This window comes from Rhagoletis pomonella, unplaced genomic scaffold (genome assembly GCF_013731165.1).
Source record: "Rhagoletis pomonella isolate Grant_MI unplaced genomic scaffold, Rhpom_1.0 Rhpom_scaffold_00006, whole genome shotgun sequence".
NCBI lineage: Eukaryota > Metazoa > Arthropoda > Insecta > Diptera > Tephritidae > Rhagoletis > Rhagoletis pomonella.
The window spans coordinates 45,024,191-45,039,520 of NW_023458560.1; the positions used below are offsets into that span (position 1 = coordinate 45,024,191).

Here is a 15,330-nt window from a genome sequence, read left to right on the forward strand (position 1 = left end):
CTCATAACCAACACATCTGGTAGGTTTGTGGCCAGACGTTACGCAAATTCACTCGCTGCAGGCCTCAAAACTGCGTGGTTTCACTAGAGTAATAGGTCTGGACGAGGGGTTATGATAAGCTCTGAGCACGGAATCGGCCCAAGAGCGCAGTGCACATCTTTTATCAAATCTATCTAACTCTAGATAGTTAATCAGGTCCAAGAACAAGTTAAGAAACACACCTTTTTCTGTAAAATGCCGTTTCGGTGGAGAATGCTATGTTTTCAAAGTAAACGTGAAGTATTCAACTTATCCTCATTTTGACTTGAAACCTAAATGTTTACTTAGTTTGCAAGATGGAAAAATAGGTAAGGTTGGAAACAATGAAGCGTAATTGAATTAGAGGGTGCCATGTCCCATATTTTGGATGGAAAAGACAACCTTTCCCCAAGGTGTATCAGTCTGCCATTCATGATATATGGGCAGTCACATAGAATTTGCTTTGGGCTTTCTACTACCAGCCCACAAAACCTGCAGTCCATCACTACAGGAAGCCCAATTTTATTCAAAATGGTACCTTAACTTGCAGTGTTCTTTCAGGTAGCCAGTAAGAGTTATGTGACCCTCAAGGCGAAATTCAAGGAGTCTTTCGGAGTTCCTCCTGGAAGGAGTTATGAATATCTTCGATTGTCCCATTCCCTTTGACTTCCGCCAGTGGGCACCAATCTGAGATACTACAGCTCCTAAGTAGTTCTGTAGTGTATTCTTTAGATGTACCTCAGAAAGGCTTGGTACCATGAAAGCGCGTTTGGGCTTCACGCTTTTCAAACGCTTCATGTCCCGGAACTCACCACACCGTTAAGCCATTGTGGGCTCCCAGATGGTTTAAAAGAGTTTTACAGCTGTCCACAAGCCTTAATACCGTTTTAAAAGAGTCTCAAGACCTTTAACGCTGCCTAAGTACAAAAATATTTAATACTTATGTTGGCCCCATTTGTCATTCAATTGTCATTCTGAAATATGGTTGGGTAAGTGCACAGACTTTTCTGGAATCTTAGTCCTAGTACGCCTGATCCGTATTCCCGTCGTCCATCTTCGATCCGTCGGTATATCATACTTCCAGGAATTCTGACCATGTAGGGTTTGTAGAAGGATAACTTCGGTAGCATGATGTTCGTAAGCTTGATAGCGGGATTATGCAGAATTGGCTTGAGTAGCTCCAAATGACCCCGCAGATCTCCATTTTTCTTGCTGATCGTATTGGGCAGCCGTAGAGTGCTCAAGCAGGCCAATTGAGCCTTTTGTCCAGAGTTACCCCTAATTCGCCTCTTCTCAGAACTCAATTTCTGCCCCTGCCAAGGTGGGTCTAGTCAACTTGATTTTCCTTCTTTTGTTAAATGGGGCAAATAGCCAAAAACGTAGATGACTAGGTCATACATATACATATATTTGTATGTAAAACAGGAGAGGAAAACAGAGGGTGAAAAATGAGAATTAAACAGCACGTCAAAAAGAAAGGAACTAATGAAAAATCAAGCAAAAAAGTCGGGGGTGTGTAGTTTTTAAGAGAATAGATAGTCGAGAGATACTTTTCTGAAAAAAATGCTTATTCTTTTGAGCCAGGTATGGATTTACATACTAGATTTGGAATCACTGAAGGTAAAGAGATAGAACCAGTATGATGCTATGGTATGCTAGGAATCCAGTAGAACAGCTGCTCGGCTAGCGTAAAATGAGAATTTCAGCTGCTAGGTAGATATAAAAGATGTTGAGAGACGAATGTTAAGATATTCTTTAAACCATTTTAATTTAACGATTTGCTAATTAAAAGCATGATTTGCCAGCAAACTCATGCCAGGCAAGTTTTGAGCGCAAAAAGCGGCATTCCAGCTGAAAAAAAAATCTAAATGAAGCGCAATGAAGTGAAGACTGAGCAGCCAGCACTGGAGAAAGATTTATATGTATAAATATATATATATATATAAATATATAGTGGCGTTCAAAATAATAGCAGCAAAATTCAAAATGAAATGCATGAACAAAACTTACTTTTATATGGAAGAAAATGCGCAACAGCCTCCACGAAAAAAAAAATTAAAAAAATAAACGGTAACTTGTAGCGACTTGAAATTTGCACTTTATTACACTAAAATTCAATGGGCTACAAAACTGCATATCCGAAAATTTTCTAAAGTTTCTGATTAAAAAGTTTAAGATTTTGATGACAACTTTTTTAAGTTTGATTAATTTTTTTGAAACTTGTATAAGCTTTGAAACTTTTATTTATGTGGTATCTGATATAGATCGGCCAATAATTTAAATAGAAATTATTAAAAATAATAAATAAAGATAAGTTGCCGGCAATATCATTTTGAATTTTGCTGCTATTATTTTGAACGACACTATATGTAAGTACATATGTATGTATATATATCAGCAGACATTTGCGCCCATACAGAAGTCAAACCGGTGGTGCGGCACCAGCACAAGCAACCAAGTAATCTTCGAGTATCCGCTCTTGACTCTTTAGTGCTCACCAATGGCGCTACTCAACGCGATTGATCGAGTGTGTTAAGAGTATTTGTCTGCTTACTCTGCCTTAAATATAAAATACAAAAATTGTTAATAATAAAATAGTCGAAATACTACAGTCGCGAGCGTAGGAATAACGTCGCAACGCGCTTGCTCAAAAAACAACAACCACAAGGTGGAGAAACTATAAACGCAAAAAAACGAGATTGGACGGACGGACGGACCGCGCCTAACAGTGCTGTACCGCAGCTCCTCGACCTAGCTGCATAGAGTGTCGGCCGTTGGAGGCAGTACGAATCACAAATTGTCTGTGTACGGCATATAAAATAAGCATGTGGGAAAATACGCTTGCGTTTACGTAGCAAAGCGCTTAGCGTGACGTTCCGTACAGTGGTGGCGAAAGTGAATGCCAAAGTGTATATTTTACGACAAATAGTGAGGAGAAGAAAGAAAGCAAAAGAATTTCGCTTTGCTTCCGCATCTAAATTATAGAAAATATTTTGCGAAAAAAAAAGAAAATAATAATTAAATGGAAATTAAGTGAATTGCATATCCAAATTGCGTGATGTTTTGGTAAAGAAAAGTGTAATTAAAAAATTAGTGCGAGGAGGAAAAAAATGTTTTGGCCGCCTGTGATTTTGTGGAAAAAGGGGCGAATCCACGAAAGCAGAAATACACAAAAAGGTGGCGTACTCACGTATGGCTACTAAGAAGCAGGAAAAAGCAAAGCCAATAAAATAAAGTAAGATATTAACTACAATTTCCTACTTTTAAGGATAAAGATTATGCAATAGTAATGCAATTAAAATCGTTTAGTTACTATGTATTAAACTGACCTTGAGTCACTTATGTAAAATGAGAAGTCAAACAAAAAAAAAATTCCCCAAGTTTCTCCACCAATTGATAATGAAAGATAAATGGCCTTATTCATAAAAAATAAAGTAGCTTTAAAAAAGGTTTATAAACTGAAAAATGTATGAAAACGTCATTTTATAAAGCTCTTTAAACCTACTTTATTTTTTATGAATAAGGCCAAAAGTCTATAAATTGCTTTGCGATTAGTACCTAAAACATAAAAATAAAGAAACTTAACTAAAACCATTCGAGCTAAATTTAACCAGCTGGCTTAACTATTTAAAATAAGGTGGAAATTTTTGGTTACGAGTAGATCAAACTGTTAAGCGAGGAGTCTTATCTCAAACAAATAAAGTCGGAAAGCAGCTAATAGAATAATAATTGCAAAAATACTAATACTACTTAAGTAATTTATGTATGCGCTGCAGTAATGGTCGTTTTGTTGCTAAAGTAATGCAGGTGTTAACTTATTTAAATTGTATACTTTTAGCGAGTGTAAACTCAACCAATTATACATACCAGGGATGTTGCGAATATTTGCATTCGCATTCTATATGCGAATGATTCGCATCATTTTACACATTCGCATTCGACATTCGCATTCGCATCAAATGATACGAACGTTTTGCGAATGCGAATGAGTACATGGGCGAGAGTCCACTCAGTATTGTTGAAATGGCTCTAAGTCTGTCTGACCAGGGTGCGGACAATAACCGGCTTTTAGCTTCAGGCGCTAAACGGTTAAGTAGTATGTCAAGCAACACTGATAGGTCAACCAGTACTGCTAAAAGTCTTATAGGCAACCTAGAAATAATTTTAGATTCCTCCAGCGAAAGCGAAAGCTCGGATGTAAAATCTGGAGACATTAAAATATGTGAAGTTAAAGCTCAATTGAAGGCATATCTTAAAGAAAAACGAGCTCATTTCGGTGAAAATCTTCTCGATTGGTAGAAAACTAAACTAAAATATGACAAATTGACAGATCTGGCCCGGAAATATTTGAGCGCTCCACCTACCTGCGTTCCAAGTGAACAATTGTTCAGTGCAGCCTATAAGAAATGGCCTCATGGGAGAAAAGGCACCGAAATACTTTTTTTGAACTATAATATGCCCATTTTGAACTTTGACTACTAGATTAAAACACTGTATAGGTACAGTGACCATAATTATGGCAGCCGAATGCGGGACTAAGATTAACTTTGCTAATTTTTCCCACAAAAGCTAGAGTATTTGAACGTCTATTTTCGATTCTTACTCACAAATACCATTTTTTTCCTGCAAAATTATAACTTCAGAAACCACCTACATATGTATGTGCTCCATGATTCGAATCGCAAGCGTCTAGACATAAAAATAAAAACTAGTTCATAGACATGTAATATTAACGCAAAGGCGCCAAAATACCGAGCACGGGAAAAATACCGGACATTAGAAGAAATACAGAACATTTGGCGTCCCGTATGAAATAAATAAATTACCTGGACTAAGGACGAAAAAAGAGGACTGTCCCGTATAATACAGGACGGATGGTCACCGTATGTATAGGTTAAGCACTCGTTCAATGATCTAATAATTTTCAAATTTTTTAAGTAATAAAAACGATGACTTAAGTTGATTATAGCTTTTTTAATGTTATTCCTAACATTCGCATTCCCATTCGCATTCGCACATTCGCATTCCGAAAATTTGCATTCGCATTAGCATTCGCGAATGTAAAAAATATGACATTCAAAACATCCCTAATGCATACATTGGAAGCGTCATATTATTGAACTTGTTTATTTCTTACTGACGCCGCTAAAGAACAACAACATTAGTTCATTTAAAACATGTACAATGGGTGACAAAATAACGTTTTCATCATGACACATTTTCTGTGCGAAATTTAATAGGGCTTCAAAACCACACTATTTAAAAGAAAAACTTTAATAATAGCGTAAAGGAGCTAACCTAGATTAACCCATTCACGACCAAAATTTAGAAATTTAGCTCTTTAGAAAAGCTGTATAACTCGAAAAACCCAAAAATTCGCAATCTATCTATACTATAATAAAAAAAATAAGTGCGCCTGGGCCACAATGTAGAAGTGAAACTTACGTTACATATCTATTTTGCCTCATAACCAATATACATACATACATATGTATGTACATACATAGTGCATACATCTGCTTTTGCTTAAAGTTATATTTTTTGTCTTTTTTCTACATAGATATTCGAATATCGATAACAAAATATCGATAACAAAATCGATAAAAATACCAACAACAAAATCGGTAAAAATATCGATAACAAAATCGATAAAGAATCGATAACAAAATCGATAAAAGCATCGATTAGAAAATCGATAAAAATATCGGTAAAAATATCGATGACAAAGTCGATAAAAGTATCGATAACCAAATCGACAAATAATCGATAACAAAAATCTATCTGATGACAAACTCGATAGCAAAATCGATGAAAAACTCGATAAAGATTTCGATAGTGAAATCGATAATAACATTAATAGCAAAATCGATTAGAAAATCGAATAAAATATCAATAACAAAATCGATAAAAATATCGAAAACAAAATCGATTAATAATCGATAACAAAAATCTATTAGAAAATCAATAAAAATATCGATAACAAAATCGATAAATAATCGATAACAAAGTCGATAAATAATCGGTAACAAAGTCGATAACAATATCGATAACAAAACCGATAAAAATATCGATTATTATATCGATAAGTCCCAAGAATCCCGAAAATCTCTAAAATTCCAAAATAGTTCCCAGATTGAGTCTCTATAATTACCTTTATTTTAATCTTTCTTCCTCTATCTTCATCTTTACTTTTATCGGTATCCTCATCCTCCTCTTTGTCTTTTCTTTTATGTTTAACATTTTTTTAATCTACATATTCCCCTTCACCTTTGCCCTTATATATATAAGCAAAGTGTTTAAATTTACCTTGGTCTTCATTTTTGCCTTTATCTTTAGGCATCTTTGTTTTTGTCTTTATTTTTACCTTTGCCTTTATCCTTTTCTTTATCTATGTATGTACGTACTCTCCTTTACTTTCATTCTTGTATTCGTCTTTTTCTAAGCGTTATTCTTTTACCTTTTATTAGCAAGTTTTTGTTAAATTAGTAACATATGTACACTCAAGAAGCACTTGCTTCCATCCCAACCATTTCCGTTACACCATTTCCGTGTGCAATTTACGTTGAATTTGCCAATTTATTCCCAACCAACCAACCGCCGCTAAAGAATTTTCACTTCAAAAAGTCGTGTCGGTCTGTTTGAACTCACTAATCTCCGAAACTAGTGCATGGATTTTCATGGGGCTTTGACTGGTGGCTAGACATTAACCTCGGACATAATATAGGGTATAACAAATGCGCTCTGACAGGGGACATGGCACATTCCATAGGCGTGAAATTTTTAATCAGCTATAACTTCTTAACCGTAAGTCACATTACTTGGAAATTAGGTGTGAATATCTATGGTAAGTGCATAGAAATGAGTTTACGACAGATGGCGCTAGAGTTGAGATATTTAGAGAATCCCTCTTTATGGTACGACCTGGATTAACGGGTATTAAACGGGCAGTACTGCGTATGCAAAAAATTTCCCCAAAACATAGATGGCGCTGGAGTCCAGGCCTTTAGATACCCATTACGAATTTACTTTTTTAATGACTTTATGAAGGATGGGGTTAAGTATCCAAACAAAGAGGCGCCCCAGATGTCCTAGGCACATCAACGGGTTATGGGGTGCATCAAGAAAAGGTTAGATGAATTAGGAAGAACACGGTAAGAATATCAATGTGCCCGTTTGAACGGGAAAACTCTTTCGTCCTGTGGAACAGCAAGATTTTATAAGAAGGTTATGCACGCTTGGTAAACCTTGCAATTTCTTTCTCACAGTTGGAAATAAAATCTCATAGCATCGAAAGAGATTACTACATATACATATGGCTTATGAGTACGGAAGGTTCTGCTCCTCATTCGGTTCAACCTAAACTGATGATTTTAACTTTACAGGCCGTTTTTGCTTTTCAATACTATTTTTGCAGTAGTCAACGCAAAAGTTCTTATCAGCCGTCGCGAAGCAATTCCTGGTTATAAATAATGTTAATATAACTTCAACAATATTATTGAGGTTGAGGCCGTTTCTAATGTAAAACTTTGTGGAAAAACCACAATAATATACACAGAGTAGAGTTATAGTTGCTACTACGGATATCACCACATCTCGTCATCAGACTTCTTCACCGAGTTCACTAAGACTTGAACCAACAAAAAATAATTTTCCTTCTAAAAAAAATTTAAAAAGTTGGAGAAAATTCAATTGAAAATAAAACATTTTAGTTCATAAATTTATACGAAGTTTAAAAAAATATATATAGGTATGTAAAGGCGCGCTAGTGTTTTGACGGCGAAAAAAGGCGCGTAAAAAAATTTTGCGAAAAAATATCCTTATGAAAAACTTCGGCGAAGTATGCTAAGAGTCTTTGCTGCTAAAGTTTTTTTTATGCGTCTTTTTTCCCCGTCAACTTTTGAGCTCGCGCCTTTATTCGTGTCTAGTGACGATATATGTTTGTATGAAAATGTTTTTAAACTTATAAAGTCTGAAAAAACAGTAAATGAGAAAAAAATTATGAAAAAAGCGCCTAAAAATCTAAAAATTAAAAGAGAATTTTATTAAAAAAGAAAAAAAAAAAATAATAAAATAAGAGAAATAAAAAAATACATTAAAAGATATACATATGCATATTCTTCTTCTTAAAACATTAGAAAGGAAACAAGTAGAAACAAGTAAGAAAGTCTAAGTTCGGGCAGAGTCGAACATTAAATACCCGGCGCAAGTATTAATAATATGATTTTCATCTTTTCGAAAGCTACCGCTACATGGTAAGCCGGGGTGTATCAATTTTGAGTAAATTAGCGTCCTTAAATTTCGAAATATTGAAGTTTCAAGCATTTCTGAAATTTACCGTTATATGAAAAGCGGTCATAATTTTAGTCCGATTTCAATAATTTTCAATGTTTTGCTTTCACGTGGCAAGCACAATAACCATACCGAGTTTGGTACAAATTGGTAGTCCGGTTACCGAGATACATATATGTGATCATAAGTGGGCGGTGCCGCGCCCATTTTCCAAAATTTTATCATAAACATATTTCTTGGTTAAGAATTGTTGCAAGCATCAATTTTGAATAAATAAGCTTCGATATTTACTGCTTTATCGAAGATTTTGTATTTCTCTAAATTACTGTTATACGGGATGTGGGCGTGGTTATTGTCCGATTTTTTAAATTTTCGGCCATTTAGTATGCTGTACCAAGGCCAACAACTGTGCCAAGTTTGGAAGAAATTGGTGGAGCGTTTACCAAGATATACACATGTAACCATAAGTGGGCGTGGCTACGCCCATTTTCCAAAAATTTATAATATTCTTATTTTTCGTCTGAAAGTTATTGTAAATGTCGGTCGGCAAAAATCCTCTTAGCTAAATTCTCCCCGCGGGTGCCGACTGGGCAATGGGCGTCGCTGCTGTCACCGCGATGGCTTAGCACCTAGGCTAGTACCTAGAGCGGGTCTTGGCGGTGGGAGCAGGCGGCGTCTAGCGAAGGCAGGAATACGTATCCATCCGTATCCATCCGTAGAGGTTCCCTGACATAAAAACTCACCATGGAGGCTAGAAAGGAAGAAGAGCGGGCTGGGATATCAGCCCAAACGTCGGCGGGCACAGCGAGTCTACTTGCTGTGTCGCCAGCGGCCACACCTCCGCTGTGATGGGAGCGGTTCACAGCGGTTGTAGTGTTACCGCCAAAGCGACGCTACAGCGCAGGGGTGCCATAGTCCACGAAGACTCGGACCTCGAAAGCGGTGAGAGCGTTAACACACTAGAAGAGGAGGCCTTGCAACGCTCTCCGGGGGATACCAAAGGTGCTTGTTCGGCATCAAAGAAAAGGCCTAGGGTAAAACCCAGTAAGGAGGGGTTGAAGGCTAAAGCCATATACAAGGCGGCGGTCAAAGTCCACGAGAGACTTAGCTGCGAGTCCAACCGGACGAAGGAAGAGGAGGAAAGGTTGGCTTGGGCTAAAGAGAAAATGGAGGAAGGCCGGGCGTACTACGCGGCAAGGCCACGTATCCGGGATTCGCAAACTGCCACGGATCCGGGATTCGCAAACCGGATAGAGGAAGGAATCGCGGCTAAAAGGCAGCGGTCTGCTGAAAGCGAGACAGCAAGGCCAGCCAAAAAATCGAGGCGCAGAGATGACGCTGCAAAGCCAAACGTCAGGCTCGATCTAGAGAAACCGACAACATCGAGAGCGGCGGCAATGGCCAGTGAGATAGCCAGAAGACACCTTATCGTGGCACTCATAGACCGGAGCAATCCGCTGGGACAAATCTCTCAGGAGCGCTGGGGAGCAGCAGAACATAAGCTGCTGGATGCCCTCGTCGCAAAAATGGATGGGGACCCCACCACGACCATGCCAACTTTCGATGGTGCGGGGGTGGCTAAATGGGGTGAAAATAATAAGATGTAAGGACGATCCCTCTCTACTATGGGTAACGGAAGCTGTTGCGACGCTTCAAGGCCTGTGGGAGGGCGCCGTCTTGGAGGTTGTGGACCGCAGCTGCATACCGTCCATACCGAAAGCGAAGGTGCTCATACCCCGCACGGTAAACCCGGAGAATGCGCTGCGGCTTCTGCAGAGACAGAACCCAGACGTGCCGTCGAGAGGGAGGGTGTTAAAGGTCACCAACTCCTGTAAGGAGGATGGCAGCTAAAAGTACATCCTCCAAATAAACAAGCCGGCCGAAGACGTACTGTACGCTAGGTTCGGGGAGATGGCGTGGGGCATAGGTAGCGTATACCTTCGCCTGAAGAAGCGAAGCCTGGCCGATAACAATGTTAACACAGTGGAGGAGCGAGAGGTCGAGAAGGATCTGGGAGAGATCCTGGAGGCCACCTTGAAGCTCCAGGAGACCGAGAATGGTGATCCGGAGATTCCACCCAACCCCAAAAAGAATCCTGATCCTTGCAGTGAAGGTTCTTCAGGCAAATCTGCATAAAAGCAAGGTCGCCTCTACCGAGCTCCTCCTCAATATAGAGAGGATCGGCTACGATGCGGCGTTAGTCCAGGAGCCATGGATAGCGTCGGGAAACGTGGTATCTGGACTAAAGTCGCAAACATACTATACGCACATCCCGAGTGCAACAAACAGGGTAAGAACAGCTATACTGGTAAAGAAAAGTATACACTCTTATATTGATCTTAATTTCTCTTCAGATGACGGTGGTAGCTGTGAAGGATGGCAAGGATGACACAATACTCCTTGCATCTTGTTACATGCCTCACGACGAGGAGGCGCCACCAAACGAGCTCCGGAGGCGAAACGCCCACTCATCATAGGCGCGGATGCCAATGCGCACAACACGGTATGGGGGAGTGGAGATACCAACGAAAGGGGTGAGTCTTTACTAAACTTTATATTAATAAGTAATTTAGATATAGCTAACCAGGGTGAGGAACCAACTTATATTGGCCCTACCTCGAAGAACGTCCTTGACATAACACTCCACACTAGTGCGGGAATCGGAGTACAGAATTGGGAGGTGCTTAGTACACCCTCGTTCTCTGACCATAGGTATGTAGGATTTCAGGTAAAATTCTCAGCCCGTACAAAAAGCGAAACCTTCAGAAATCACAGGAATACAAACTGGGAATTGTATGAAAGGGTAGTGAGGAAGAATTTAACCAAGTAGAGGGTAAGTGACTCCCACTCTGAATTGGAGAAACTGGTAGTCTCACTTACCAACACTCTAAATAAAGCTTATCGCATCGCATGCCCTCCGCTACATGCCAAGCGAGGTTCAAAGCCACCTTGGTGGAACAGGGGGCTCGGAGCACTCAGAAAAAATGTTAGGGAACTCTTCAAACTGGCCAAGGTAGCCGATGACGAGTTCTGCTGAATGGAATACAAGGAAGTACTTAAGGAATACAAGAAAGAGATTCGTAAATGCAAGCGGGAGTCGTGGAAGAGCTTCTGCGGCGAATTAGAAAAAACAACCGAGGTAGCCAGGCTAAGGAAATTGCTATCCAAGAACCCGACTACTCCAAGGTTACTACGTAAAAAATGTGGAGAATGGACTGGAAGCAGTGAGGGCTCACTGGAAGACCTAGTCAACACACACTTTCCGGGGTGTACAGACAGCATAGATCTGCAACTTCTGGGAGTTAGCGTGGAAAATGTCCCCCCGGACATCATAACGGAAGAAAAAATACGGTGGGCAATCGATGGCTTCGATAATATACGAGGGATGTTTAAGACTAAACTATGTGCCTGTCCTTTGGAGAGAGGCGAGGGTCGTATTCATACCGAAGACGGGCAAGGGAAATCCCCTCTATTCGAAAGAATACAGACCAATTAGTCTAACCTCATTCCTTCTAAAGACGCTCGAGAAGATTCTGGACGCCTACATTAGGGATAAGCTGCCGTCGGCCAGCATATCAAAGGCGCAGCATGCCTACATGAAGGGTGGATCCACTGAGACTGCACTTCACTCACTAACCGCGGTAATAGAAAAAGCTCTGGAGCATAAAGAATATGCCCTAGGGGTCTTTCTGGACATAAGTGGGGCATTTAATAATGTCTCCTATGAGGCAATAATGGAAAGCCTAGAAGCAGCCCAGGTAGAGTCTGCCATCCTACTATGGATAAAAAGCCTGCTGAGCTGCAGGAAAATTAAGGCGGAGTGGAACGAAGGCAGGTTGCTCAGACTAGCGCATAGAGGAAGTCCTCAGGGTGGTGTTCTGTCACCACTCCTGTGGCTACTCGTAGCGAACGAGCTTCTGGGAAAATTCGAAGGGAAAGCACCCAGACTAATTGCCTATGCGGACGACATAGCTATAGTTGTTACGGGGAAATTCCTAGACACCATCAGTAACGTAATGGAAAGCGCTCTAAGGGTCGTACATCGATGGGCGACAACAGTCAACTTAGAAGTAAATGCTGACAAAACGGATGCGGTACTGTTCACAAGAAGGTACAAAATCCCCGCGTGGAAACCCCCGAGGCTCAACGGGGAGGAGCTATCAATCAAGGATCACACCAAGTACCTGGGGGTAATTTTGGACAGCAAACTGATGTGGAAGCTGAATGTGGAGGAAAGGGTGAAAAAGGCCAGTGGTGCCCTTTACGCATGTAAAAGGATGCTGGGTACCACATGGGGCCTATCCCCTGGCCTCATGCATTGGTGTTACACAGCGGTAGTTAAGCCGATATTGCTCTACGGCGCTCTGGTATGGTGGATCGCTGCAAACAAAATTTCGTATAGAAAACCATTGGAGCGATTACAGCGGCTCGCTGCACTGTGCATAACAGGATCGCTAAGGACCACTCCAACGGCGGCACTTGAAAGGCTGTTGTATAACATGTACACGGATGGATCAAAAATGGCTGATGGAGTGGGCGCCGGAGTCTATTGCGCCGAGCTAGACCTCAGGCAACCGTTCAAGCTTCCAGAGTACTGCAGTATTTTCCAGGCGGAAGTCTTCGCTGTAGGGAAAGCTATATAAAAAATATCAATATATATGTCGATAGCCAGGCGGCGATTAAGGCCATAATTTCACATCGTATTGCGTCAGAAAATGTCCTTAGAAGCAGGGAAGCAGTAGACAGGGCGGCCGAGAGTAAACGGCTGCATATATACTGGGTTCCAGGCCACTAGGGCATTTTAGGCAACGAAATAGCTGATGAGATTGCCAAAAGTGCCATCCGTCTTGCTAGCGAACCAGTACGGGAAATAGAAAAGTCGCTAAAAACGATCTATAATGAAATTTCCGAAAGAGCTGGGTGCCGTATCAGGGGGAGATGGAACGCATTAGCGACATGCAAAACCACCAAGATCATGTGCAATAGCAGCAAAGGAAACACCCATTTCTTGCTTACACGGTCACGTAGGGATTGCAGGACAGTTGTCGGCCTAATGACGGGCCACAACCTACTGGCATCCCACGCAAGCAGAATGGGCATTAGTAACAGTGACGCATGCAGGAAGTGCAGGGAGGAAGGCATGAGTGAGACGTTAGAACACCTTCTCTGTTTCTGTCCGGCCTTAGCTAGAAATCGTCTTAGATATCTCGGAGCTTCGCAGTTCAAAGGACTAGAGGAGGTTTCAAAACTGGATATTAAGGCACTCTTGAACTTCGCAAAAAGCGTTGACGTCCTATACGACGACAACTTTAGATCGCAGTAAAACGGACCTCCATCTGGCACTACAAAGGACCAACGAGTCTATGTAAGGCGCATCAGCCGGCCAGCGTAACCTAACCTAACCTAACCTATTGTAAATGTCAATTTGAGTGAATTATCTTCAGTAGTTACTAAAATATCGCAGTTTTCGTATTTCTGAAAATTACCGTTATATGGGAAGTGGGCGTGGTTACAGTCCGATTTCGCCCATTTTCAATACCAGCCTTGGATAAATGGAAACCTACATACCAAATTTCGTTGAGATATCTCAATTTTTGCTCGAGTTATCGTGTACACGGACGGACGGACAGACAGACATGGCTTAATCGACTTCTCTATTCATTCTGAGCATTTATGTATGCATTTGTCTATATCTATCTATATTATGTGAACAAAATTAATATACCCTTGTGCACAAGTGCGCTCGGGTATAAAAAGAAATAAGTAGAAAAAAGAAATAAGTTTCTAAAAACTAAATGTAAAATAAAAAAAAAAATTTTTTTTTTTTTAAACAAGAAAAGTTAACAATTAGAAAAAATTAAGCTAAAAAAGAAACCAAATTAAATTTAAAAAAAAACATAAAACGTTTCTAAAATTTAAAGGAAATTAAAAAATTATTTTTTTTTTAAGACAATAAAATCTAAAAATTAAAATACTCTTAAACTTAAATAAGAATTAAAATTAAATTAAAAGAAAAGAAAATACGAAAATTCCGCTGCCCGAGGAATTTAACCTCAGATATCTCGAATGGCTCGCCAATGCTTTGCCACTTGGAACTTGGGGTAGACTTAAAGGTCAGGTCATGTTTATCTATAAACGAAATTTGTAACGTAACCTTTTTAGAGAAACAACTTAAGGGGAGAATTTTTGGCAATTCACATCAACATCGACATATTAAATATATTACCGATTTAAAATAGCCACTGTGCAATGCCAAGCTAACTCCTTTTGGGAATACATGGAACACATGGGACAGTCGATGAATTGATGAACAGATTACATCTTTGGCAATGGTCCAAATTTACACAAATAAATATCACACAGATGATGGTGTTGTTTATTGCTAGCTGACTTGGCAATATACATACATACATATGTAAATGTTTAAATTTTTAAGCGAAGTGTTTATTAAGCGTATGACAATTGAAATTTTTGCACTACAAATTCCAGATTTAGCATTGATTTTCCTGTTATAACTCCAAGATTTTTTAATTTTGCTAAATACATATAACCCACCGTTTTGTATAGTTTTTTGTAGTTGTAGCTTGATAAGAACTTTTTAAATCTCCAAGTCTTTCTGTTTTCACTTTGTCCATGGCAACTTTATTTTGACACCCACTGTATCACTTTAAATGACTCTTATTGTGTTATGTACGTACATATGTATGGCAGTATGTATTTGAGCACATAGTTGTGCACATTTATGTACATGGATATATCCGCTCGAATAAATACAAAAAGGGAACCTTATTAACGCTGTTAATTTACTGAAAAACAATAAATAATTGTAAGTTATAAAGAATATTTGAACATACATATGTACATACATATATGCATTAGGGTGGTCCTTAAATGTCCTCATTATGTAAAAAGCAAATTTTTACATCAGATTTCCTAAGCCTCAACCCCTGCACCCTAGTGTGCATACATTGTATGTGTTTATATATCTCATTGTACAATGTATGCATAGAATAAGGGAGAAAA

At 39.6% G+C, this 15,330-nt stretch overlaps 1 protein-coding gene across 1 annotated transcript; it reads left to right on the plus strand.

The window, feature by feature from the left end:
• The first annotated feature begins 9,155 nt into the window (after positions 1-9,155).
• LOC118741937 lies at positions 9,156-9,914 on the plus strand. The gene has a single exon (XM_036473907.1). It carries the CDS (start codon positions 9,156-9,158, stop codon positions 9,912-9,914), a length of 759 nt encoding a protein of 252 aa, XP_036329800.1.
• The last annotated feature ends 5,416 nt before the right edge of the window (positions 9,915-15,330 follow it).

Bases quoted from the DNA above. Each gene is read 5' to 3' on its own strand.
- LOC118741937 (XM_036473907.1), top strand. From the start codon at position 9,156: ATGGGAGCGGTTCACAGCGGTTGTAGTGTTACCGCCAAAGCGACGCTA.